The sequence below is a fragment of the Tubulanus polymorphus genome, chromosome 10, assembly GCF_964204645.1.
Source record: "Tubulanus polymorphus chromosome 10, tnTubPoly1.2, whole genome shotgun sequence".
NCBI lineage: Eukaryota > Metazoa > Nemertea > Palaeonemertea > Tubulaniformes > Tubulanidae > Tubulanus > Tubulanus polymorphus.
This window is the reverse complement of record NC_134034.1, coordinates 8,005,677-8,032,972: the sequence shown is the minus strand read 5'-3', so window position 1 is coordinate 8,032,972 and position 27,296 is coordinate 8,005,677. Positions and strand designations below refer to the sequence as shown.

Genomic DNA, 27,296 nt, shown 5'->3' with positions numbered 1-27,296 from the left:
CATGGTTTGGAGGGTTTTATGAGCGTTTGGTCGGTGTCGTCAAATCGTGTCTCAAAAAATCTCTCGGCAAATCTAAATTAACATTTGCCACACTCTGCCCAAACCTAGCTATTGGACGGCTCTCGGCTCCTCCAAGTCAAGAGACTCGAAGCAGGTAGCGCTGGCTAGAGATAGGCCTATTAAGCCAAGCGCACATCGACACTGCGCTTGGAGACAACTAGTTGCAAGGCAGTTTTCGGTGCATGAGAGGAACTGGCTGGATACGATCAGTTGCTTGAATGTGTCGATGTGAGCGAGCTTACGATTGGTAAGCGTCGATCTATCTCCAGTTCCAGCCAGTTGCCCATGTTCTACTTTTGAGCAACTGGTTGTACTCAATCGCAGTCATATCCGTCGATGTGCGCGCTCTGAATCTCGACGATCGACACGCGCCATGAAGTTGCTGCAACTGACCGGTTGTAACTAGATTTCGATGTTCGCGGGGTAATCGTTCGGTAGCAACTAGTTGTCTCCAATCGCAGTGTCGACGTGCGCTAGGCTATATACGCCAACTACTGAGGTCAACAGAACGGACACGGCTCTGGCGTTCACAGATGGCTCCTGTCTACCAAATCCCGGCCCTTGCGGGGCTGGAGCAATCATCTATACTGATTGGAAAAAATTGAGCTTAAAAAGTCAGTAGCCGCTAGAGGTTCCATTCTGCTATTCTGCTTGTGGTCAACTGTATGGTAGACCTGGTAAGAGAGTCCTCAGCTCACAGCCTAACAAACTTCTGCAATAGTCAGTCTGCTGTGGGAATCCTCACCCTCAACTAGAACGACCACCGTTACTCTAATACTTTTGGTGAAGTCAAAGCGTGCCTGGACCACCTTGGACTGTTAGGGGTCCATACAGAAATCCTCTGTACCCCAGGCCATGCCGACATCGAAGGAAACGAGATTGCTGACCTAGCTAAAGAAGCAGCAGTTGAAGCTTTGAACGTCCCTGTTGCAAGTGCCATTATCACTCAGTCAGATGTAAATATCGCGTCCAAAAAGCTTCTTGACAAGAAATGGCAGTTATGCTGGGACTATTCAGACCATGGTAGAAGCTTCTACCAATTTAAACCTGATGTATCGCTGAGTTGTTTGATTGACACACCCGCTAGAAAGTCCTATTGAGTCGTAACCCAGCTACGTACATGGTACTGCAACCTAAGGGCCTATAAGTTCAAACTAGGGCAGGCTACGTCTCCTCTGTGTGAATCTTGTGGAGACCCAGAAACAGTTTCCCATTTTCTGTACAGCTGTCCAGCATTTGAAACTGCTTCGCACTTCTTCTCAACAGACTTATAGCTTCAATCCTGCGTTTCGACAAAATAACCGATTCAGTAAATGAAAGACTCCAGCTGGTTTCCAAGCTGGGAACTTTATCAAGCTGAACATCAAGACCCATCGTCTACAAAACTTCCTAAATTGACTAGATTCCGTCCACAGACGAACAGGATGAACGAACAGACGACAGGCGAGAAGTGAATGCGATAGCCCACATGGAAAGTCCCAAGTGGACTAAAAAGCATTTGATTATGCACTTCTTCCATCCTCTTCGCTCTTCGCTCCTCCCATCTTCCCCATCCTGTGTCCAAGTGCCGGACATATCATTCCTTGTCATAGGGTGTAGGTCAGAGACACTAATGGACACCTAAACAACAGAGTGAGTTATCCCATCGTAGCAATCACCTCCCTTCTTTTCTCACTTCCCGTTCCACCACATCCACTCAAAGCTTTACCCATTCCCTCCTTCGCACTTCAAATCACCTCCATTGCCATTCCTGCGCCTTTACTCTCAACTCATCTCCACCATCACTAGCCCTTATTGAACGCGTTCGCGCCTGTGATAAAACTGAAATACGTACAGTCAATCCCCGATCGCCCACATCGGTGCAGAACGAGTTTAGCGGTATAGAGAATTTGGCGGTATGTCGGGAGTGTTTTAATATGTATTTGTATAGAGATGTACATTGAGAATACCTGGCCGTAGATGGCCGGGGTGACGGAATATGGGAGGGCATCGGGTATATCGGGTGACTTAATATGTATTTGTAAGCGGTGGGGGTTGACTGTATGCAAGAAAAAAGGACATTGAATTTTAAAAAAAAGAAAACCAAAGGGCACGGAATGGTGTATAACAAAAAGGTTTATCGAGTAGTATCACATATAAATCGATATCAATATAATTCAAGCAAGAGGCAGCTGTTTGATTCAACTTTAAATAGCTAGAAAATGAGAATGAATAAACATATTCGTTGTTAAAAGTATCGAGCTTTTGCCTCTATAAAAAACTATGCGTTGAAATACAGTAAATCACTACCATCACCGACATATACGTTATGTATTTATCGGGGTTTAGCGTATCAGATTTATGCCATTTTTTCGGCCTTAAACACTCGGCTCCATACGCTTTTATCTCATTTTTTCGGCCTGAAACACTCGGCGCCATAAGCTTCTCTTGGTATGCGTATAATTTTACTTGTCAGACTTGGTCTTACTGGGATTGCGCCCAACATCCCCAGACCTGCCAACATTGAATTTTTCAAGATAGTAACATTTTTCAAATTTGCCAGTATTTTTTAGATTTTGCCAGTGACCCACTAGACTTGATGTGACCTTTGCCAGTAACATTTTCAATATGGCCAGTAACGAATTTTCGGATTAAAATCAGAATATAGAATATTAAAACTACTAAAGAAATTAATTTTAAAAAATGCATTTATTATGAAATTAAACTTGAAACTGCAGTTTCCATAAAATATAAACAATTTTGAGACATCAGACACACCCCATCACCTACTCGCACTATCACAGGTAAACTTAATCTACCATCAATTAAAGATTAATTAAAAGAATTTTCCAGATTTGACAAAACGTCGTGAACTTCGTCCGCCATTTGCAACATTCATGACAATTTGAGCGATGAAAATTACTCGTTGTAACCGAAAATTCGCTAGACTGGTTCCCGGTATTACTCGTTGTAACCGAAAATTCGCTAGACTGGTTCCCGGCTGTATGGAAACTTCGTGACAATTACTCAAATAAAAACCAAATTTCCCCGTAATAAATGTTAATAAACCATTAAAATACCGATTATGTACTGCAAAATTACCTTTATTGACATAATATAAGGAGATTTTTATTGAGGCCGTATTTATTTGCTCATTCGCGTAACATCGGAAAAAAGCGTATTCCATTGCCTGTGCCAGTAACGCCGTATTACCGCGGGTAGCACCGGAACGGAATACGGCAAAAACGTAACGGTTGGCAGGTGTGCATCCCCTCAACGTTATGCCAATATTTCTGGTATTCAGCTTATATCACGAAACTGCGAAACTTCAGAGTCAATTGTTTGATCCAGTAAAACTTAGATTTGCATATCCGGTCAAATAAAAAGTGACTGAAGAATTCTGTGAAAATTTAAATTATTTTATTCATTTTTCTATGAATTGAAGCAATTTTACATTATATTTAGAGCAATGAGTACCGTATGATTGGTTTTCTACATAAACTGGCTCTACAGTATCACTTTCGTAAACATTTCAGGGATCAGTTGCTCAAAGGAGATGATTTAAATCAACAAGCAGCGGATAACTAGATAGTGAACATCAAAACTGCATTGCTACTGCATGCAGTATCGATCCGATGATCAACAAAAAGGCCTGTGTCGAGCTTTTTCGAGGGGCAGTTCTTCGAAAAGGGCACATTTTCACCACATTTCCTGTTGAAAAGGAGACGATTTTAAATACTAAGTGCCCAAGTGCCAGAATGAATCATTTGAGAATGGATTGATTTTTATCATTTAAAAAAAAAACAACACAAAAAAATAATCTTATGAACAATTATGTTTTTGAGTGCATGTTTTAACCAACTAATGAGCAACTGACAACTCCTAGGATTGACAAATAATTACATAAATTTAATTACATGTACACTACAGTGTTAGTCGGATCGGTCCTGTTCTTTTCTTCCAATTATAAATCATTGTGCCAGATTTTTGCAAGTTAGAAACTTGCAGGTATAGTTTTTCGATTGGCCAAATAAGCTGCAAGTTGAATACACCTTAACGGAGCGTTCAAAAAGTAAGTACCTCTGTTGAGGTGAGCCGAGGTGAATTTTGGTACAAACATGGTACACAGGAGGAAGTGGCAGAAAAAAGTAATGAACCAGGTACATGCAGATGTATTGATCTATCTTTCAGAAAATCGGAGATTTTGAGATATACTTTTTGATCACTCCCTGAATAGATGAAAAGAGGTCTGGGGTTCCTTGGGATCGAAGAAAGGATTCTAGGGGCAGAGGCTAATGATATGAAAACGCTATCATTTACAAATCATACACAATATATGGCGTATCAAAGCTTGGTCAAGTCAAAATGGTGGTGAATAATTCAATTTCGTGAATAGATTTTTAATTCATTTTGCAAAGGATTCTAGCTGTCAGAAGTGTGTAAATATCTAGCGCGAACAAAATACATCTTATAGCAGATGGGCGCATAAATCAAACATTACAACAAAGTAGTTCAACTTAATTCAAATTTCTATAGATATTTCATAGATAGCGCGAGCCAATACAATATACTGATGATGGCTAACAGTTGTAAGCCGAAACGTCGCTACTCAAATACATGTATAATCATTCTGATATAGAATTTTTCAATCTTGGCTTCGTTATTGTGGCATTTCTTTCGTCCTGTGCTTTTGTTGCTACATATAAAATGACCCCTGAAACTATGTGCCAATACAGGATTGCGACTCTTCGACCCAAAAAACCCCTTATGAGTATCCATAAGGAGAGTGAACATGTGTGTCTCTAACCCGACATCATAGATACCTCTCACTGATCGAACTTTTATGGCACAGTTTTATGATAGCGTACGATACATGGTTCTAAAACTGAGTTCTTTTTCTTTACTAACCTCCCCAGCTTTTGAATTTCTACAAGAAACATCCTCAAAGTGTCACAATCATTTTGGAGCTGCCTTTTTAAACGCCAGCCAGCTTTCTAATACTCTCATGTAGATTATAAAATAAACGATATTAACGACAATTATCTAGGAAAACAAAGAATGCATTGATTTCAATGCACCGTACAAAATGGGATAAAAATTACGATCATAAACTGAAAATACTCATGAGACAGCCGATTTGCTATATCGAAGAGAATTACATTGTGTATATATATACATACTTGATTTATCCTAACAAAACGATAACGATTATTATTCGCTAATTATACATTAATCATTTTTACATAAACATAATAATTCAAATATTGATTTTTGATATGAAATTGAGATCTGTACACCAAAGTTAAGTGCAAGAGGTAAAAACACACACAAACAAAGGCTTTCCAGCATTAACTCAAAATTATGTTTCATCGATTATTTTGACTTATGGCTGGACATGAAAGGCAAATATTGATCTGGTATAGCACTTCAATTTCTGCCTTGCAATAAACACAGAATTCATTTGAAATAAAAATAATTTTCAAGCAGACGTAATGATGAGATTCACAAAATTTTCATTTCTAATAATGAATAGAGAAATAGATTACCTGAGCTGAAGCAATACAATGTAAGATCAAATTGGTATTGGATCATTTAGTTATTACGTACGCGTTAGGGGAGGGGTAAGTGCAATTGCGTACTGTAATGCTTGTTGTATATGAAAAAATGGCCGATTTTGCGTACAGGGGAGGGAGTTGAAAAAGTCAAATTCCATGCGTACGTAATAAATGAATGATCCCCATCTGTACAACCCGAATCAATAAGATAAAGCTTACAAGTCGAGATCATGACCAATTTTGGCCTAAATTGGTGCCATAGTTTTGACAGTACATCGAGTAGACAATCTTTTCAGTACAAACAATAATCATACGGGTAATAATGATTTTCCTTCCAAAAAATAATTCCATTTTACTTCATTATACGTAGTAAGGTAAAAAGAAAATGTACTTTTGTTTCCGACCGATCCCGCTGTTAAGTGCTGTAACCACTTCTTTTCAGACACAAACTAAGTACGAATGTTTCTTGAAAATCTGGGGAAATTTTCTTTACTTCCCATTTGAATCGATGCTTTTAAAAATTGTGTAATGTCTTTACTTGGATGCAGCATAGTACATTTGTATTGTGTGCTACTAGACTAACAGCATTCACTGCCATATTGATTATAAACACTGGTAACCAGCAGTAAATACCTCTGCCGTTTATTCTTTTTCAAATAGTGGTGCACCTTTTTGGAAAAAAATTTGGAAGCGTAAAATTTTCCCCCAGGATAAAATTTGTTTCACTTACTACGCAAATTCACTGGCAAATCTTGAATAAATCACCCGAAATGAACATATATTCAGTTTTTGCCCAATGAATATAAAATTCCCCTTATGGTGTAGAAATAGGAATGCAGATGTACAGCAAGGGAAGGATTTCATAAAAGTGCCATTGCATAGAAGGCAGGGATTTTTTGGTGCATTAAATCTGAATTTTTCAATCATACATCACTTCATTACTAATACGCCATATTGGTACCTGGTACTTTGTTCACCAAAGAGACCTTTACCGAAGTATTTTGGCGATTTACAAACCCAATTTTTCCTTGTAAAAACGGCCCCAACAACTTAAGGCCATGTAAAAATATGGTACATGCTCGAAAATTTTTGTTTTTGGACAAATATCAAACAATATAATGACATATAAGTTCCATTAATATTATGCTATTCTACTGATGAGACAAGTAATGCTAATGATTAGCTTTTAAAAGGACTAGACAAAAATGCAAATTCTTACTATGCACATACTGTGCTTGAATTTCTATGTGGACGCTCTTTCACTATAAATATTTAAAAAAACATAACAAAAAAAGAAAAACATAATCAAAATAATACTGCAAAAATAAAGAGGGACTGATTAGATACATTTCTGTGAGACCCATCCACGGTAGACTCAGCTCAAGAAGAATGTCTGGATTTTAACCATAATTGTGGTCAATTTAGATAACCATTTCAATGGACAAAAACCTATTCCAAAAAGATCTAACTTGAGGAGAATATGCTGTGGCAAAGTAGCTAGCGCAGGCACACACGCATAAAAAAAATCAAAAAACTAATACGACAAAATACTGTTAGTAAAACAACAATATAATACAAGAAACAGATAGAGTAGAATCAGATTCTGTGTTTGGTCAAAATAATCTTTTTAAGTCGTTGGGTGGAGATAATATTGGAAAACTGATCTATGAAAATTATGACATATCTAGATATTTTCAGACGCATTCAAATCAAAGATGATTATGAACTATTTCGGTAATTAAAGCAATTGGTTATGTGGCTTATATATGAGCATATCTAGCAGAGCTATCTGAAATATCTAACACTGTGTAATGTATCAGCATACATACTCAATTTTCAAAATTTGAATCTCTGTTTCCATTCAATCTTTGCTTCAGTTCCATTAGCCGCCTTAGACCCCGATAGTGCCCAAGAACCAATTATATGGCGGTCATTTTTGTTAGTACAGTAATTATGAAAATTTAAATCAGAAAAAATATTAACTAACGTATTTACATAGACAAGGTTGCAGCTAAAAACTACATAATGTATATTACAAACCCACATACCTTTCAATACAGAGCACAGAGAATAACACATTACTATACATCCAAATACCAAAAAAATAACCTCATTCTTGAGAAATAAAATAACTTTCTCAAAATTCACTTTTTATCTGAACGTTTTATCAATGGTAGTACAATGCCTAAAACAAATATCAATTATTCTGGGATTCGTTTAGAATAGTTTGAATGCAATGCTTAAAAGGTGACACATGATTTCCCATAACAATTCATGAGTATAGTATGAGTAAACTGCAACTTCAATGTATTATGTGTAACAAAGACAATTATGAATTTTTTCCAATAGTAATTGGAGAAAATAACAGGAGAAAATTCAACATTTTATCAAATCAGCGTGCTTGACATAACAATTTAATGTCCCTAAGATATCATGAACATACAAGAAAAAACTTGATCAGAAATGAAAGAAAAAAAAAAAGAAGAGAATTTTGTGGTAATTCATCGGAATACGTACGTACATGTATGTTGAAAAACACTTCAGTCTGACTTTCTTTGATCTCATATTTTAAAAGTAAAGCAACAAACCTTGCATAAACTCATTACATTCTAAAAAACAACATTTCTAGAAGAAATTGTTATGTTTAAGCCGTAGATAATAATAATAACGTATACATATATACATATACTTGTATATCAACATAGAAAACACAGTAGAAAAACTATATGACTATACCGTCTACATAGTCAGTAAGAGGCTTCCCAAAACTATATTGTTTGGACTGCAAAACCAGCTCAAGTACAACATTTAAATTCAATTGGTTACTTTCATCTCGATAATATTTGATCAACAATTTTCACTATGATGAAAGAGCTTGGTGACACGCAATAACTAATTATGGTGTTTCTTGAAAATCTAAAAACATAACAAATGAAACTATTAATTATAACCAAGATACAGCTTAAGTTTCTAAATGAAATTACCAATTACAGCCAATTACTGGGACCAAAAGCCAGATAACAAAGTTATCAAACAGAAAGTCCAGCATTTTCAAAAGTGTCAAATGATCATTGAATAAAACACCATAATTGTGCAATAGATAGCTTAATCTTTAAAGTATTTTATCAAAAACTATGATGAGGTGTCTATAGTACGGTACAACTGGTGCCAGAAATACAGGTCGCTTTTTAGTTTCTGAATGTTGTACCAGCATCAAGATATCAAATACATAACGGTAGATGTGCATGAAATGAAAACTTAAGGTTCATACATATTTATCAAGCTGTTTCAGTATTTTTCATATAAATTCAATCAATAACAACAATCCATCAAGCAAACGTTATGTGGAAGAAGCATCAAAATAGAAAAATTCATTACATAGGAGTCGGGGGTGGAGTAAGGGGACCTTGTTGTACGAGATGATGATCATGATATTCAGCTGTGGGTATTTCTGTCAATTCCTGGACGACATTGATTGGTGTTCCATTGATCATTTTAGTAACACTGCGTACAGGTTTGCGTTGCATAGTTACCGGAGTACTGTATGGTTTCCTTGGAGATACATGGAGTTTACTGCTGTAGTAAGCTTTATTCGTGTGTTGCTGATTCTGATATGGTAGATATGTTGCAACAGCTGCAGGAACAATAGGTGGCGTTGCAGATATTGTTGCCGCACTGATGATATCTGCAGATGACGGAACAGGTTGATGCTGTGACTGACTAGCAGCTGCAGAAGCGGAGATAAGTTGAGTCGCAGGATGAGCTGTTGTGACGGCCGGCGCCACTTCAGTAACATAAGTGCGTTGAGTGCTGGATGCCAATATTGGTTCCATACTGCCCTGAAAAAGACGATACCCCTAAAGCTTAAGAGATATATTCTGCATGCAAAAGCTACGCATAAATCTCTTGATTTATAGGTTATGCTTGATTGAAATTCAAAATATAAGACGGTAACTCAGTATCAATATTGGGTGAATAGGTTGAGCATTGTGATAGTTACTACAAATAGTCATTCTAAAATGGCTAAAACTATTCCTAACATAATAATCATAATAATGATTATTAGATGGCTGAATTTTATACACCAGATTTAAAAAAGGTTATTATTGGTTAATCCAGGCTTTGATGAAGATTTGTCATGAAAATCTGCAAATGACCAAATTGCAAATGACAAACATTGATAAATCTGCACCAAATACCGGTACTACAAAAGAATTGGAACAGAAAAAAAAACACCATCCAGAATCCTGAAAATATCTTTAGTATTTTATCAATATAATTCAGCTTGATGGACCACATATCTCCAGGGCCCGGTTTTATAGACTAGTATTACCTTAAACCTGGGAGTTAACTCAATTGAAAATAAACTAGGTTAGGCCTCGGGTTAAAGTTAATACCAGTCTATAAAACCGGCCCCTGGTTTATAACATATGGTATACAGCTTAGAAGTAACTTATCATCATTAAAGTTAAAGGGGAACTGCAGTCAAAAAATTATAATTGGCCGTTCATTTCTACTCATGTTGTTGTTTAGCATAATGCTAGTTGAAATTTCCAATTCTTCCTAATTAACTTGTATACAACGATTTTGATACTGTTACCAGCAGAATTTACGGCAGATGAGAGCCACCATATTTAAATTCCAAAGAGAGGCATGCAAACATTGATGACGTATCCTGGCCCATCACACACTCCAGTGTGTACACAAATAGATACACTCATTGAAGATCTCAGTTGAAAATTGTGATTAAAATACTCCTGCTGGGCTGCCAGTGGGGTCTTAACTTTTATTTATTCACTCACTGTGTGAAACATACCGGTATCCAAATAATTGCCGATGTGGCATCATGCTGCAGTTTAGAACTGTTATTGGACTTAAAGTGATGAAAACACTATGAATAGCAGCAGTAACACGTATCGAAGTGGGCCGAACTACGTCACAGCCGAGAGAAAAGTGTCTGCTACGTGGAGAAAATGGCGGCGGCCAGTCACTCTACAAAACCCTCTTTTTTGGATAAAGTATTAGATGAAATGTTTTTCTGCTGTTTTGAAAATGTATTTATAAAGGTTTCTAACACATATAGATACAACAATTTTTTCACTACAGTTCCCCTTAAATTGTATTTTGTTTCATTAACGTTATTATGGAAACCATTGATGGCCCGATGCCACAAAGGGTTGGATTATAATGTGGAATCCTTTTTCACTACATAACTTCCCCAGGCCGGGGTTTTTAATGAAAAATTCAAATTTTCTATATCCAACTTTTATAAACAAATTATGAACAAATTATCCGTTTTCAGCTGCTATCATGAGTTCAATGATGTTTAGATGATTTTACCCATCTGTCTCGGCCCATATCAGGCATTTTCAGCGCACTGAAACTCCTATAATAGCAATTAGCCAATTGGTAGATGCTACTGTTGTGTGAAACTAGCATAACTCCAATGCCTTCAACTGCTAGAGGTCAGTATGTCAGGTCTGGCCGAGTATGTCATATGATGCCGGCAGCCCTAACTGATGGTAACAGCCCACGAGTCCGACGGTTCACCAGTCCGACAGTTCACGAGTCCCAAAATCTTATGTAATTTCAAGCAAAGAAAAATTACAATTTTTGGAACTAAAATTTGTATTTCCGAGTAGTACTTACCCTTTCCTATGGTTTTTGCCAATATTCTCTAAATTTGGATTTATCGCCAATGGTTTTTCTATACGACCCGGCCTCCGGTATTGCATTTAGCCACCGGCGAAATCCGCCATCTTTTTACGTCATAGCAGACCAAAAAAAAAAAACAGCTATGCGGGGCAGGTGGCAGGATTCCCACCATAGGAAAGGGTAAGTACTACTCGGAAATACAAATTTTAGTTCCAAAAATTGTAATTTTTCCGCCGAGTACTGTACCCTTTCCTATGGTTTTTGCTAGACTAGCCTAGCACAAGGATGGTGGGAAAGGTAGATAGAAAAACCACCGCTCAAACGCAAGGTAAGAGGGAAAAAGAGAGCACTTACCCAAGCACGGAATGGAGCACTGTAGCACAGGGAAGACCAGTTGGCCACAGTGAGTCCATCCAGCTCAGGGCCCCCCCCCCAGAATTTTGCGAAATTAATACTTGCAGATATGAGCCTGTACTATGCAAACTATGTACAAGGATACACCCCCTGTGATCCTGATAATGCAACATAAATATTCTACACTAAAGGGTCCGATCGGAAAAAACGGACACCTTGAGCCATGACAACAGGACCAAGTGAAGCTAATGAGCCTAACTGGCCTGAAACATCCTGTAAATAAAATGACGTGAATGTCGACGGTGAATTCCAAAAGGCGGCCCGACAGACTTCCTCCAACGGAGCACCCGAAAAGGCTGCGCAGGAAGTAGCCATAGACCTCACTTGATGAGAAACCACTCCCTCCGAGGAAAGATTCTCCTTCAATAAAATGTCCTTGATCAGTGAAGAGACCCATCGGGCCACTGTGTCCCGCGAAATATCCCCCTTTAGGTGATCCAGCAGCGGAATAAATAACCGCTCCCGTGAACCCCTCCGTGAAGCAGAGCGATCTAAATAGAAACACAACGCCCGCACAGGACATAAAGTCCTGTCCGGGATGCCCGATTCCACTCGATGTTTTAGGGCTTCAATTCGCCATTGACGCCCAACCGAGCCTGGTCGTTGGTTCTTTGCCAAAAATTCCAAAGCAGGCCGCAGCGAAACAAATTCATACGCTGGCCCAAAGACAATATGACCTTGTCGGACTGAAAGTGCATGAATCTCAGAGCGACGGGCCGAGCAAGCCAAGAACAGCAAAAATACAGTCTTTTTTGACAAATTTGCAAATGACGCTGCCGAAAGAGGTTCAAATGGAGCCTCCATTAACTTCTTCAAAATTACAGACAGATCCCATGGTGGAACTGTCCTTGTTACCCGAGGCCGGGAAATAGAAAACCCTGCAACCAGCTGGGATATCCGATGATCCCCTGCTACATTTGGCCATCCAGAAGCACGCAATGTATGAGAAATCGCGGAGCGGTAACCTTTAATAATTATGACTTGCAAACCTTTTACTACAAATAGGTGCAGTAAAAAATCTGCCAATTGAGCTACAGAGGGTGAGCATGGATCAATTTCCCCTGCAGCACACCAATCCGCAAAATGACTCCATTTGGCATCGTAAATGGTACTTGTTGATGGCCGCTTAGATCCTGCGATAAAGGAGGCAGCCTGTTCTGAAAAGCCTGAAGCTGACAAGGATCGCTGGACAATGGCCAGGCGAGCAGATTTAACCACTGGCTGTTTGGATGATGCCGAAAGTTCCCCTGAGACAGAAGCGATGGGAAATTCGGAAGAATCCTGGGGTTGTCGCAGTAGGTTGAGAAGTGGTAGGAACCATTTCTGAGCTGGCCAACATGGTGAACTGGAGCCTCTAACGGGGCTAGTGACACCCCGAGCCGAAGATTCGTAGTTGCCGCCCACCACTGAAGATCCGGACTTAGATCGGTTGGAGGTACGGGAATCAAGGCCTCCCAGTTGCCCTTCGACTGAGACCAGAAGACCTTCCAATATTGTTGCAAGCGCCTGCTTCTGAGGCGGCCTAAGGGCACCACCAGACCCATGGAGCTGATGGAGCCTAGAAGCCGTGACCAGTAACGAGCTGTTCTCGGGGTTGTGGACACTCCCACTACAGCTTCTTGAAGTTTGGCTACTCGAACCATAGACGGAAAGACTTTGCCGATTCGGAGATCGAAGTCCATGCCGAGATAAGTGAACTGTTGGGCCGGCGTCAACTGAGATTTTTCCCTGTTTACGCGGAACCCTAGCTGATGGACTAAGTCCAAGACTGAGGTCATTGCCTCCCGACATTCCTGAGCCGAATTCGCGACTATTAACCAGTCGTCGAGGTAAACGAACAGTCGAACACCCCTTGACTGAAGTACCTTCTGAACTGACTTGACCAACTTGGTGAAAACCCACGGGGCCGTACTGAGGACAAATGGAAGAGACCTGAATTGGAACTGGCGGCCTTTCCACTTTATCCTGAGAAATCGCCAAGATTTTGGGTGAATTGGAACCTGAAAGTAAGCATCTTTCAGGTCCAATGAAGCCGCCCATTGACCCGGACGGAGCCCTTGAATCACGTCCTTGGGCTTGGTCATCCGGAACCTTGGAATGTCTAGGTGCCGATTGAGGGATGACAGATCTATCACTGTCCGTTGACCCCCTGTGGCCTTTGGTACCATGAATATTCGAGAAAACCAGCCGGGAGAAGTTTCGTCGCAAACTGGTTCGATCGCTCCCTTCTCAGCCAATTCCTTGGGAGCCGGAGAGATCAAGGCCTCCTGACCTGGTTTTGGCCGCATGTCGGGAGGTGACCTCATCAGGCGCGGTCGCCTTAGGAAACGGAGACGGTAACCACGAGAGACGACCCGGGAGGGCCAACCGTCTCAAAAGAGGTCGACCCAGTGGGTTGCTGCCTGCTGCAGACAACCTCCCACTGGTCCCAAGAATTCATTTCGAGTTTTTCCGAAACGAAGAGCCTTCCCCTTGCCTCGATACGAACCGGAACTGTTACGACCGGACGAGGCTTGACACGATTGTTGAAGTTGCGCGCTAGTTCTCCAACCGGCATCCGAAGCCGCCTGAGAAAGCGCTGAAGTTTGAGATGGTCCTGTTTGCGTCCGTGCCGAACCTTGCGCCGCCGGCGTCGGACCAGAACGCTTTTTCCACGGAGTTCGGGGGTTGGACTTGGCCTGAACCTCCCGAATCTTCCTCAGCTCTGCGGAAACCGGAGCGCACCAACCGGAGAAGAGACATGAAGACGTCCCCAATGGGGCTCTCAGCAAAGCATTGGACACCATATCCGGTAGACGAGTTTTGGAACTGGAGTCCATCACTGACTGACGGGAGGCTAACACCAGATTAGCCTGACCCCGAACCGACAACGGAATTACATGCGAAACAGACCGAGCCAAAGATTGGATAATCCGGTCCATTCCCTCCAGTTTTAGGGCAACTGACTCTGGGTCGGAGCCTGCATGAACGGCGGCGTGAGTCTCGCGAAGCTCACCCGTCAACACCTTAAGTGCCATATCTTGAAACGAACCAACCCTGGTAAGATTGTCCAGGATTGACGTCATGGCCACCAAACCGGACTTAGGCAAACGAATACCTGACTGTGCTGTAACAGTATCCGGGCTGATCAAAGTATAATCAGCATCCAGGCAGTTATGACTGTGATCCACAGCACCTGGAGTTGCGTAATACGCCGAGCGAAATGCGCCTATAGGTGGATCGGTTGAACTAAAATATTTCCCAGATTTCATACCCCGTTCTGGAGGGGGAAATGAAAATGTTCCAGGCCGACATTCACCCCATAATTGCGTATCCAATCGAGCCCATTCTCTCGAAGCCGCTGACGATTCCCGTAAAACGTTAAGATCGGAGTCCGGAGGGCGATAAGCTTCCATTGACTCACCGACCAGAGGAGCTGCTGTGGGCTTAGCGTGAGTTGCCCCGTGCTTGACAAAGAACTCACTTATCATCGCTCTAAATGGCATGTCCCCCGCTGGTTCGGATAAAACTGAATGGGACGGAGATACATTGCGAGCCAGGGAAGCCCCCATCGTCTGGGGCAACCCACAATTGCTCGCGACAGGAACGACCCCAGAAGGAATTGCCGCTTCTGGGACCGGATCCTCATTGAAATCAGACCCTACCGCAGCATCCAGGAATTCAGTCAGAATTCCGAAAAACTGAGTGGGCTGGCGAACTTCTAACCGGACAATCAGGAATAGGCTTACCTGTTGTAGAGTAGCAGCGACTTGTTGCGACGAAGATAACAAGTTTAAAATTTTCTCCTCAAATACATGGAAATCCTTCTGAGTCAGGTATTTTCCAGTATCCCGACGATCATGCCGACTTCGGTGACAGTCCCTCGAACGGGATCGCGACCTACTAGAAGAATCGCTTTCATCGCTAACCGACGTCGACGAACGACGAGAAGACCGACGGCGAAACTTCCGACAATAACGATCGTAGTCCCTCTTGCGATCAAACCTTGATCTGCGAGAAGGAGATCTTGCTCGTTTATTACGCTCACGGCGTCTAAATCTAGTGGGAGAGCGAGCTCTATCCCCGGAGCGACGATCAGAATCAGACGATGAACGTACCGGATGTTTTGAACCGGACGACGTCTGGACTGGACCGGTGCCCGACCCGGACCGGTACCGACCGAACCGGTGCGGGCCGTTTGCGACTACCGCCGCGCGCGCTCGGTTCCGAACATGTAGTCTGAACCGGCCGAACCGGTGAACGACCAGAGACCGGTGAATGACCGGAGACCGGTGCCGGTGAACCAGCGTTCCTTCCCGGTGAACGGAGTTGGGAAGCCGATCGTACCTGAACGACCGGAGACCGCTCCGCTTTACGATAAGAAACAGGATTAGAAACGTCGGTTGGCACATCGGCTGAAACCGACGAATCCCTGCTAACTCGACGACGATCTCTTAGTTTAAGAGCCTTATCGGCCCGAAGCCATAGGTCCTCGGACCACACGACGCAAATCTTGCAAGGATTGCTCCTTGCACATATTTGACCGGATTTGCACCTGCACGACGCACATGAATCGTGGTTGTCCCAGGCGCCAAACAAATGCCCGCATCCCTCCCCGCCACGATGCTGACCCTTAGGAGGGGGTGGCATAATTATCCTGTTACAAATCAAAACAATTCAATTCAATCAAATTATATTTGTAAATAAAATTCTTACGGAAAAAAGAAACCAGGGATAACCCCCAAACCGAACGGACTCACCGTTATGAGAGTGAAAACTCCCTAATATCCTAATTCCCAGATTTCTACGGCGAAAAAATCCAACGCGTTCTATTGCGAGAACGCCAAGAAAAAAGATGGCGGATTTCGTCGGTGGCTAAATGCAATACCGCAGGGCCGGGTCGTATAGAAAAACCATTGGCGATAAATCCAAATTTAGAAAATATTGGCAAAAACCATAGGAAAGGGTACAGTACTTGATGGAAATATAACCTTACATGTAATGAAATATCAGCTCATGTTGGGGGCCGTGCATAAAGTGATTTCCGTATTTTTCAATATTTTTTGACGCCTTATAAAAGGCTACCATTATGAAACCTGAACAATGTTAACCATTCAGCGTCATTTTACAAACGACAACCGTAAATCGTATGCAAAACGTCATAGGTCTATGTGTACACATACAAGCTATTTGGCAAAATATCATTGACAAAGATGTAGAATGGCTTCCTGTGATTGTATGAGCTATATTTGAACGTCGAAATATTGCATTGAATATCATTAGAAGACGTATTGTAATAGTAAAGGATGTATGATTATATCAGAAGCGGCAGGCATGAATAGAAATGATAAGTAAATCGGATTATTCGGTTAAATAGCGGATGTATACACTATTTGGAAGTCTGATATAAAAGTCAGACCCCGTCGTGGGGATGTTGGTGGAATGACGAAGCTATCTATGATGTGTGTAGGGCCAGCGTGAATTTCATCAGCGGCTACAAGCGGTCAAATGTGTAAACATATTATTTCAATATTCAAATCTTTTAGAATATATGTTTGATATTAGGGGTATGCAGGTTTCATGAGATTAGCAATTTATAATAGCATAGCTGTTATATACGGCTCTGCGTCCTCTGATGCATGTATGTAGGTGAAAATTCAATTCAATTCTTTATTGATTCTCATTACATTGAAATTCTGGGATAAAATTCCCAAATTCAATAAATACAAATTTAAAAACAAGAATATAGCTGCAAAGCAGCAATAACGGGTTTTTTGGATGCATGTGATCGAAAGGAAAAATTAATTACCGGGTATTCGATGGAAAAAATAAAATGAGATGATTTGGATATTATCGGAGCAATCCTCTTTTTGGTTGAATGGTCTAACCCAAGTATAGTCCCCCGTGATTTGGAAATTCTTTGAGCCCTCCTTTATCTACTTACTAAATGACGTCACAAACTGTTATTTCGCCGGTGCTTGTTGTCTAACAATTCAATTCAATTCTTTATTTACAGTAACCTAATAAGTAATTTTAAGTTTCAAATAGGATGGAAAGTACATTCAGACAATCTGTTGGTTCAGAGAGACCGTTATTACAGTATCAATTTATACATTTCGTTTCGAAACTGTCAGTTGCCGAATCTGAATGAAGATGAATTTTATTGGACGAAATCGGCGGAAAATATATAATAACAATAATCAACAGAATTTCAAGAGGGTTTTCGACGAAAGTCAGAAAACCCTAAAAATACAATACAAGACACACGGGTAATTCATACAGAATAACATAAACAAGTTATTTTAAATGACAATGTCTACTTCAATCCAGACTCAAGACTAGGATACCGAGTGGCAGCCAAACCCGTGGCTCGGGGACCGGGCCGGCTGGCTAGGCCACACGATATGCTCGAAGTCATGAGGAAGCAGACATCAGAACGCTCTTTCCTCAACCATAGAGGCAATGAAGTAGCACACCAGCTTACAGGCTAAAGTGAATGAAGTTGGTCGCAAGTTATCAATTATTGACAAAAAAGATTAAACCACTACTAGAGTCGAAGACCTGTATTATCTACCCAATCGCCAAATCTCATAATTCCCCAAATTTCTTAAAACTTCGAATTTGAAATTTGCAATTCCACATTAGCTTATCCAAGAAATTCTACATTTTTTTGCGCAGGCATCAAAAATTGATTAAAATTAATTTTCTTGTTAACACCTCACCGCAAGCTTGGTTGCGGTATCGGACCACGGTTCTCCACCAGTGTTGGGTGGGTTGATGTGTATTTTCACCAGTGTTGCGTTGGTGTCTTTTTGCCAGTGTCGGTTTTGGTGCATATTTCTGTATACCTCACCAGTGTTGTTGCGATATGTATCTTCACCCGCAGGTAAAAACAACTCGAGTTGTGTCGAACAAAAACTTATGAGTCTATAGATCCAGATGATATATGTCTATAGATAGATGGGAAAATCACCCCCTTACAAGAGAAAATATCAAATTCGTTAACTCTCAGACTCGTGAACCGTCGGACTCGTGACGTGTAAACCTTACTGATGAACTTTGTATGGATGTCGTTTGATATCAGCAGCCCAAGGGTTAAAATAACAGATACAATGAAAAAAGCCTTTGATCTGGAAACTATGTCATTTCAATTTGCTCCATTTGTATAGTAATAGGCTCAGCCTATGGCTGGCCTAAAAATTGCAGGTCTACAACTACACCATAACAAACGGTTGTACCAAGTTCCATCAAAATACAACCAAAGGCGTAAGAGTTTGATCTGCATATAATTCGTGGTGGTCTCCATGCGGAAAGTGTATGTTGAATATATTGTTTTTATCAAGATCACTCGTAAACGATAAATTGATCCTAAATTAACAGCACTAAGCAGGGTCTACTGTTATTACTACTGACAGTAATGACACTGTTAGCAGTTATGTGCATTAAAATATATATATAGGTGTCTACAGACGAGTTAGATCCCGTTATATGAAGTTGAACAGAGCCGAGTTGAGAATTCGTACGGTTTCTATGGAGTCACTAAATATGTATTAACCCAGATCTAAGTGCTTGTCCAATTGCCAATTGGGACAAGTGCACCGGGCTAGTCCATTTCTATGTCCCATACAATTTTTTTCCAATCGATGCAACATACATTCATGTGAATATGAAAAAGACTAAGACCTACATGTATGGAAAAGTTATGTAAATGACATATTTCCGCACAAACGATTTTTTGAAATGTTTTCCCATTTGATTGTTTTCATTATTTCAGAATCTATCATTGAAAATAAAGTTTCTGATTCTAACACTTTTGATAATTTCTTTTAGCCCAAAATATATAAGGAAGATTTTTGAGGGGGCAAGTGAAATCCTGATTGTCAATGTGCTTGCCCCTGGGCAAGTAAGGCCATTAGAAATTGAGACAGTGTTCTTATCACACTAGTTTCTGGGGCGAGGGACGAGGGAGGTATCGTTACTTGGAATAAAATATTTAAGGGAGGATTGAAGATGAGCATGAGCTTTTATTTTCATATAGGTGGAAAATGCAGTAAAGAAGGCATAAGGGAGCCAAGTTCTTACTGTTAGATTGTTGTTACCACGATTGTCCAACTCACTGCATGCCAGAGCAAATGCACTATGGCAGTTTCGAACCCCAATCTACACACATGATTCATTGCCAACATAAAACATCAATTTCTTTCAAAAATCATCACACTAGACGCAGGAGCGCATTCTCACCCGATTCTTAAGCCAAGCGGGCTATAAAACTGTTTTAGTTATACTTGCTGAAGTCGTCATAGCTGGGATGATCGTTATATTGCACACTTACCCAAGTGAAGTTTACTTGACCAGATTCGAACAGGAACTACAGAAATTGGGTCTCAAAAATAGTGACTACTTAGCTAATGTGAAGACAAACTTCATGAATGTAGGAGTAAAGCAATGTCTAGCATTTGCCTGATGCCAACACACATCACTTTACCCCCAACCTTTCTCAACAGATCTAGACGATTCACATGAACTGACCTTATGCTTGAACAAAACTTGAAATATGAAAAAACAAATCTCTCACATACCCAATTGCATGGTCCCGATTTCTAGATAAACATTCAATAAGAGGCCAGCCAGGATCATGGCGTGCTCTAATTTTTTTTTGGAGGAGGGTGATCATTTCCAATGAGTGGAATTTTCAGTGCTGACGAATTACATGGAATACACTTAAGTGCTGGTGATTATTTGAATTAAAAATAAGTCCACCCCAATGCATTAAATAACATTCAGGCATACCGCTATAGTGCGTTTACACTGCTCTGTGGTGTATTGTTAGTTACTAATATTTGAATTGTGTTTGAAGATAAAAATCTAATTACTAGTTACATCAATACACCAGTGCAGTGTACTTGCAAAGTCTATCACAGATGTACTCATCAGCACTGCAGTGTAGAAACGCTGAAAGGGTTTAAATATGGCAAATAGTTGCAGTGCAAGGACTGGAGGCGCAAATCCCCTATGTAAGATTTAGTAAGATAATTTTTTGAATCTACACACTCAGAAATACATTCTCAGGCTTCTGGAAGCCTATTGTGTGACAAAGTAACATGTTAGGTTTGTTCAAAATGTATAATCTTTACCTAAGGCCTTTTTTTTAAATTAGTTGGAGCACAGATTTTTTAAGGAAAATTTTGGAAGGGTGAAGAAAAAAAAAAAAAATTGGTATTTCATATAACTAAAATGTGGAAGGGTGAATGGGAAAAAAATAAAATCAAAAAATCATTTTTTATTCCTATTTTATATACTAATGTGGAAGGGTGAAGGAGAAACCAAAAAATTAAAAAAAATTATTAGCGGCGAGGTTGTTGACAGAGAGGTGTCCCGCCAATCTCACTACTCGGCTGTCGATCTCGCGATGCAACTTTCTCACGATTACTTGGAAACAGAAAGTTTCCTCAACTTCCCAGCAGTGATTCGAACCTGATGGCATCGAGTTTGTCACGGTACAAAACCGTGCCACAGTGGACCGAGTGCGCAGTTACATACGCAGCTTAGATGATGTCATTATTAGCCAATCAGAAATCCGGATTTATTTTAGCCCAGGTTTGCAATAAGGTATTAACAACCGATAAGATGAAATCGTGGTGCACTGTAAAGTAAGCATGTTCAACTTAGATGAAATACATGGTAATAGGTTTGCCCTATGACTTACCAGCACATGGCTGAACAATCAATACTATTTTCTTGATAATGATGTCACTGGAAAAGCCCTACTAAAGTGCTTTCAAAGTAAGTGTTTTTTCTGAAGGGCTTTCCCTGTGATGTCATATCAAAAAATATTTTTCACGATATGAAATAAATTGTCCATGGGCAAAGTATGGTTTACCTTGAAAGCTAGAGGTTGTTTGGAGTAAGGACATTGCTTGAAAAATCTTTTTAATTCGTGACTTCAAAGTTCCACAAGTTTATATTGTATTTTATCTTTCTTAGAGAATTATTTTGTAGTCAAATAAGACCAAAGATATACATTTGTTTACGGTCTACGTCCAAAATTTTGTAGGGTACAGGTAGGCGCGGCAGGGAAACTATTTTATATTTTCAAAAAAATATTTTTAACAATATGAAAAAATATTCAAATAAAATACATATGAAGTCACATGTCAGAGGGTGGCTGAATATTGAGTAATACACCGGGGCGTAGCATTAGATCGTTTTAAATCCTGGAATTTACCACTACACAATATTCAGACCTCGACCTATGCCTATAGTTTGCTGCTTAGTATTTTCAGGTCACAAGAAATTACAAATTCTATCGAACAGAAAACACAGCGCTCATCCTACGACGATTATTCAGCCTGTTATCATACCAAACGTGCACGCGCCAAGCAGCGTTACAGCATCACCATATAGAAGTCTGTGAGCGTGTGTTTGTGTGCACTAGCACTCCCACGTGGAGGCCTTGTGCAGTGAACGTTCCCTTCACTTCAATCTCAATCAACACAATCACCGGGTATAAAAATGAAACAATACCTATGGCGATATGTGAAATAATCATATTCTCACCAGCAATGAGCATTTAAAATTTGCACATATACGGCACCTTGTCCAATGAAACGTTCACCATTAACGCTTTCCCATAATTATCTTAGTAGTGCCGGAATTCCCCGTATATCCCAAAAACAGCCAATCACATTCGCTCGTAGAGACGACGCCCCCCAATCGAGGTCATTGCAATTTTATACGCAAGAGCTAAGAATTTTCCCGCCAAAAACAGTTTTTCGTCGAATTTAAACTAAGTTGACCATGTCATCGACGGAGGTTCATCATGTCTTCAATCGCATCGATTATACGTTGTTTAACTCGAGAACTAATGAAAAAAATGCTCACATAAAAAAACGAACCGCGATTTTACATGAATTGGCTCAATGCCAACCTCATACTGCTGACAAAGGTAAACCAACAAGGTCAAGCTAGTAAAATGGGTAAAAATTCATTGAAATTTCGCACATTTCCTCCCATCACTTCAAAACGGCTTAGAGCTGATGGATGAAACTCTCCATATTAATTCCAACACCTAATCTTCTCATGAAAAAATCTCAGGACCATTCTATAAGAAGGATCAACACAGTTGATGCTAAAAAAGCTGAACAAGTTTGAAAATGTTTTTTCCTTCAGTCAAAACCATTCTGTAGGCACTGTGTATTTCATCCAGCTTGTAAAAGGAGTTTTCTTCACTTTAAACACCTAGTCTAGTTATCAGTATGGACAAATCGGCATAATGTCTTACAAATTTGTAAATGGCAGTGCGAGTACCGTAAATTTTGTAGTTAACTTTTTATTTCACTATTCCGGGAACTCGATGCTGTGATGGGGAAGCACTGCACGTCGCAACCCCAGCCTACGGGCCTGCTAATACTTATAAATTTATGAACCTTTACATTCACCATGACATAACAATGTAAAAATATTCTCGAAGACATAATGCATTTTTTTTTCGTATGGATTCCAAAATGAATATTCATTTTTTTATATGAAACTGATCCCTGAATTAGTGTTGTTGAACAAAGAAACTTATCCTGACCAAATCAAGGGCAGATCTAGGATCCTTTGAAAGGGGTGGAATTAGAATGGGCACTTAATTTGAAAGGGCAGATTTGGCAATGCAAGGCTGCAAGCGAAACGTTGGTAGGGGTTCTGGTGGCCCCCACAGAACATTTAGGACAATCAGAAGCTTTTTTTGTCCTTATCAGGACCCATTTGGATTTATTTTCTTTCACCTTTCTTAAATTTCCTTTGCAAAAAGTTTTTTCAGCCTTTTTGTAGGGAACATTCGAATTTTCAAGGGGTGGACTGGTCCGCCCCCTTCAAAAACTTTTGTGGACTGGTCCACCACTTCAAGATTCCCTAAATCCGCCTCCGCAAATATTTCCTGACCAAAATCAACATAACTGATAATTAAACACCAAGATTTAGCAGTTGACTAGCGAACAATCTTGAATCAATGCAGATAAAATTTCAACTGGTTAAATTTATAATATCTGCATATTAATTGGATTGAAGGGATCATTACTGATATTGTCTTATATATCGATATATGCATAGATCCACATCTCTACTGGCCAAAAGCTGATGGAATCTGACAGAATTAGAAGCCGATAGCTGGAATAAGGGAGCGTTCAAATAGTGCCTACCGTTAATTTGCCGTTTTTAAGAACCCCTCCCCTTGTATGATCTCGGTACTTATTCTATCAAACCCGCACCTGTAGTTACATTTTGAAAGACCCCCTCAACCAACGAATAGCAATATGCCATGCTTAACCAGTTGACCTACCTTTAATTGAAAAATGCCGCTGAGATAGTCACTAGAATTTAATGGCGACGATGTGTCTATTATATAAAATTGTGTAAATCTAGGGATATTTAGAGTGGGATGATATTGGGATATCTCTTGTCCACTAAGTACGTACATTTTCCCAAGAGACCTCCAATCAGAAAAGTATATTTGAATGCTCCCTAACATTGATATGAATTTTTAAGAAATACTGGCTGAGTACACTGTATCCATACATTCTAAGCCCCCCATGTTTAACCGTTCACTACACACCATTGACCACGACATGTAGGCCCTTTGCTCCTCTTGAATATCATTCGTTTTCGGAAACCGAGGGACCATATTAACCAAGACATTGATCACAAAGAGAATGATCGACCATGCGGCAAACACACAACATGCAAACGACAACAACAATAAACAAATACTCAACATTAAACTCATAAACAACACAAACACAATGTGCTTATAACTTGATCGATTCATTCAACCAGTTGCTCCAGGAAACAAGAGGCCCATGGGCCATGAAGCATTGGCAAATTATACTGTGGTATGGAATCAAGAAGCAAATGTTCAGATCGCTGTTGGTAGTACTACAGACAGGTCAATAAGTCTTTAATGTCCCTCTTTCATGTTGTCAGTGAATTTCATTTTCTACTGAACGACTTAGCCTGGGGCTAATTGTATTATATTATGTGCACACCTTTCACTTCAAGATTAAACCCTTTGAACCCTGAGTGGAGACTTCCCTCTCTGGTTGGCTTTTTGAAAAATATATTTTTGCAGTAAGATTTTTGCTAAAACCCCTCTGTAAATTCAAACAAGGCCCTTTTTCAAAATTTGGCTTCCTAGGAATTGGACAATGGATTATGCTTATATGCAAGATTTGTATGAATACATGCTCAGTTGCACAGTGAAAGTCTTTCATCTGCATACCGCAGGATTTAGATTCACTCCTTTTTGTGTTGCGCCTATATTTATACTGCTTACAGCTGGCCTAATGACACTGTAGGCCTATCCAAAATCCAGCAACATGTCATTAAATAAGCCTAAAACCTATTTGAAGAGCTCCCATTTGAAGATGTCAATAGCTTTCTCAATTCTTAACTGCTTCACTTCAAGTAAACTTTAATACAAACAACTTTCTGCTTCCAACGAGCCTATGCTATAATTATAATTCTACAATTACAGCAGAAGGATTGAATTAAGGAACATAAACATGATGTTTTTAATGGAGTCAAACTAGAAAGTGGGGTAGTCCTCCAATTTTTGGAAGCTGGACACAATTTTGATTCAAGAGCTAACAAAATTTCTCCTAATAGCAATTTCGCAAAAATAAATGTAAATATAATAATATAGTTGAATCCATTTTGATTTTTTTATTCATTCCGATCGCTCTGTCAACCTCAACAAAGGTTTCAGTCCTTATAATAAACTTATTTCAAAATACGTCAGCACTCTAGTCCATATAGGCCTAAGATAATGTGCAGTGATTTGTGCCTGTTCTATTGTGCTTTTATTTGACATATCAATACATGCCAACATTGGGATTACCACATTCAGTATTTTTGGTTGAAAGTTCCGTTTTTTTCAGTATTTTATACCCCTTTTCAGTAACATTTTCTTAAGCAACATTTTAGTATTCTAATATCTCAGTCAGTATTTTCTTATTTTTACCTTAAGAATCATCAGTACTCAGTTCATTAGATCAGTAGCATTTCGTAAAAAGAGTAGAATGGTCTGGACAGCTAGGGTTAGGGTTGGCATCCTTTTTTGAAAATGAATAAACATGCGGAAATAGCTGGCTGTAATCGCCTTTATGACTCTTAACACACAGATCTTTAGTGGAACTGCATGTCTGAATCCCCACCCTTGTGGTTTCTTGACATATTTAAGTTAAATTCACATAATTTTTACTTTCACAATCTTAAAAAGCGCCATCAAAGCTGCATGGAACTAATGGATTGGACATGTTCAAATAGGGACTACGAACATGACTTCACCAACAGTAAATTTTGATTTGAACGCAATGCAATTTTTCTCAAACCTCGGCCGATATTAGTCAAATGCAACCAAAATATCATCAATAAATCTAGCTATCGTATTCATGAATAAAAAATCGTACACGTAGTTTTTAAATTTCCAGAGATTCTTTGGTGAAAAATATGTATTTTGCTGATTTAATGAGACAAGGTGCCCATGGGCACTGTTAGATTCAGCGCAGAAGTTAGTGAATCGAAGGAGTTTATCATATCCACCATACTAGACCATATATTGGTTTAGTAAGGTGCTCTATCAGCTTATACTTGACATACAATTGCATGTTATAACAGTATAAGGTAATTAGATTTTAAATGACAAACAGTTGTTTATACAAGGAAGAGAAGGAACGTAACACATTTTAAGTAGGCCTTATAGATCTTGAAATGAAATACATATAATCATTATAAATTATAAGCCTCCTAATAAATTATAAGGTTTCGTTAAATCAAAAGCATCTCAGATGTCATAGGCCTATTTATATTTATGTTGCTGAAGCTGAAATCAAATCTAGCTGTAGGTCTATCGGGAGATGAGAAAGTACTAAGTTCCATACGAACTGTCCGCTTTTCAGGATTCAAAGCCAAGACCTAAGGCTAAAAAATTGATACCTTGTCTCTTCAATTATTGCTGACCTTAAAAGTTGACACAGCTGGCCACCTATCTACCCTGTACGTTCCTTTCTTAAACCATCAGATCAATGATATTTTACTATATCAGAGTTTTAGAAATGGACCGATAGAGTTAATAACATTTTACAACTAAAAAGATTCTTTCTGTGTGGTCGGGTTAGCAACAAGTTCAACATTCTAATGAATTCTCTATCTATTCTCTAACTATAGATCAGTTCGACATGAACAATATGTACGTGAGAGCGATTTTAATTCTTCGAACAAAAGCAACAATTCACATTCTCTCGTAGTATCGTTCAAACGGCTATGCAGTTTTAAATAACGCCGCATGAGAACGCGCACGGATCGCGGCGACACTTCCACATAACCATCTCATTATAGACCTTGGTATCAAATGCAGTAGCGCAAAAGAGAAGCAGAGGTCAACAAGACGTATCCCACGCATCGGCAGGACCATAGCGAGTGAGCTGTGGTTAGTAGGGCTCGAATTCAACTACATACTACACAATATTGGCTGCCTGTATGGTGTTTTTTGAAATGAAATGAAAATTAGAATTGTTTAAAGTTCATCTGCATATCGATACAAACATTTTTTTTCTGTCGAGATAAAACTGGGCGTATGCATAATCAATTTTAGTTTGAGTATTTACAAACAAA

At 39.7% G+C, this 27,296-nt stretch overlaps 1 protein-coding gene across 1 annotated transcript in view; it reads right to left on the bottom strand.

Annotated features, from left to right (window-relative positions):
* Positions 1 to 8,555: 8,555 nt before the first annotated feature.
* The window catches only part of LOC141911550 (uncharacterized), a gene marked incomplete at its 5' end in the record, with an annotated part of 62,009 nt that continues 43,268 nt past the window's right edge, over positions 8,556 to 27,296 (bottom strand). Inside the window, one exon of the mRNA XM_074802539.1 lies at positions 8,556 to 9,433. Coding sequence (XP_074658640.1) covers positions 8,969 to 9,433 — 465 coding nt within the window. The remainder of the gene's footprint in view (positions 9,434 to 27,296) is intronic.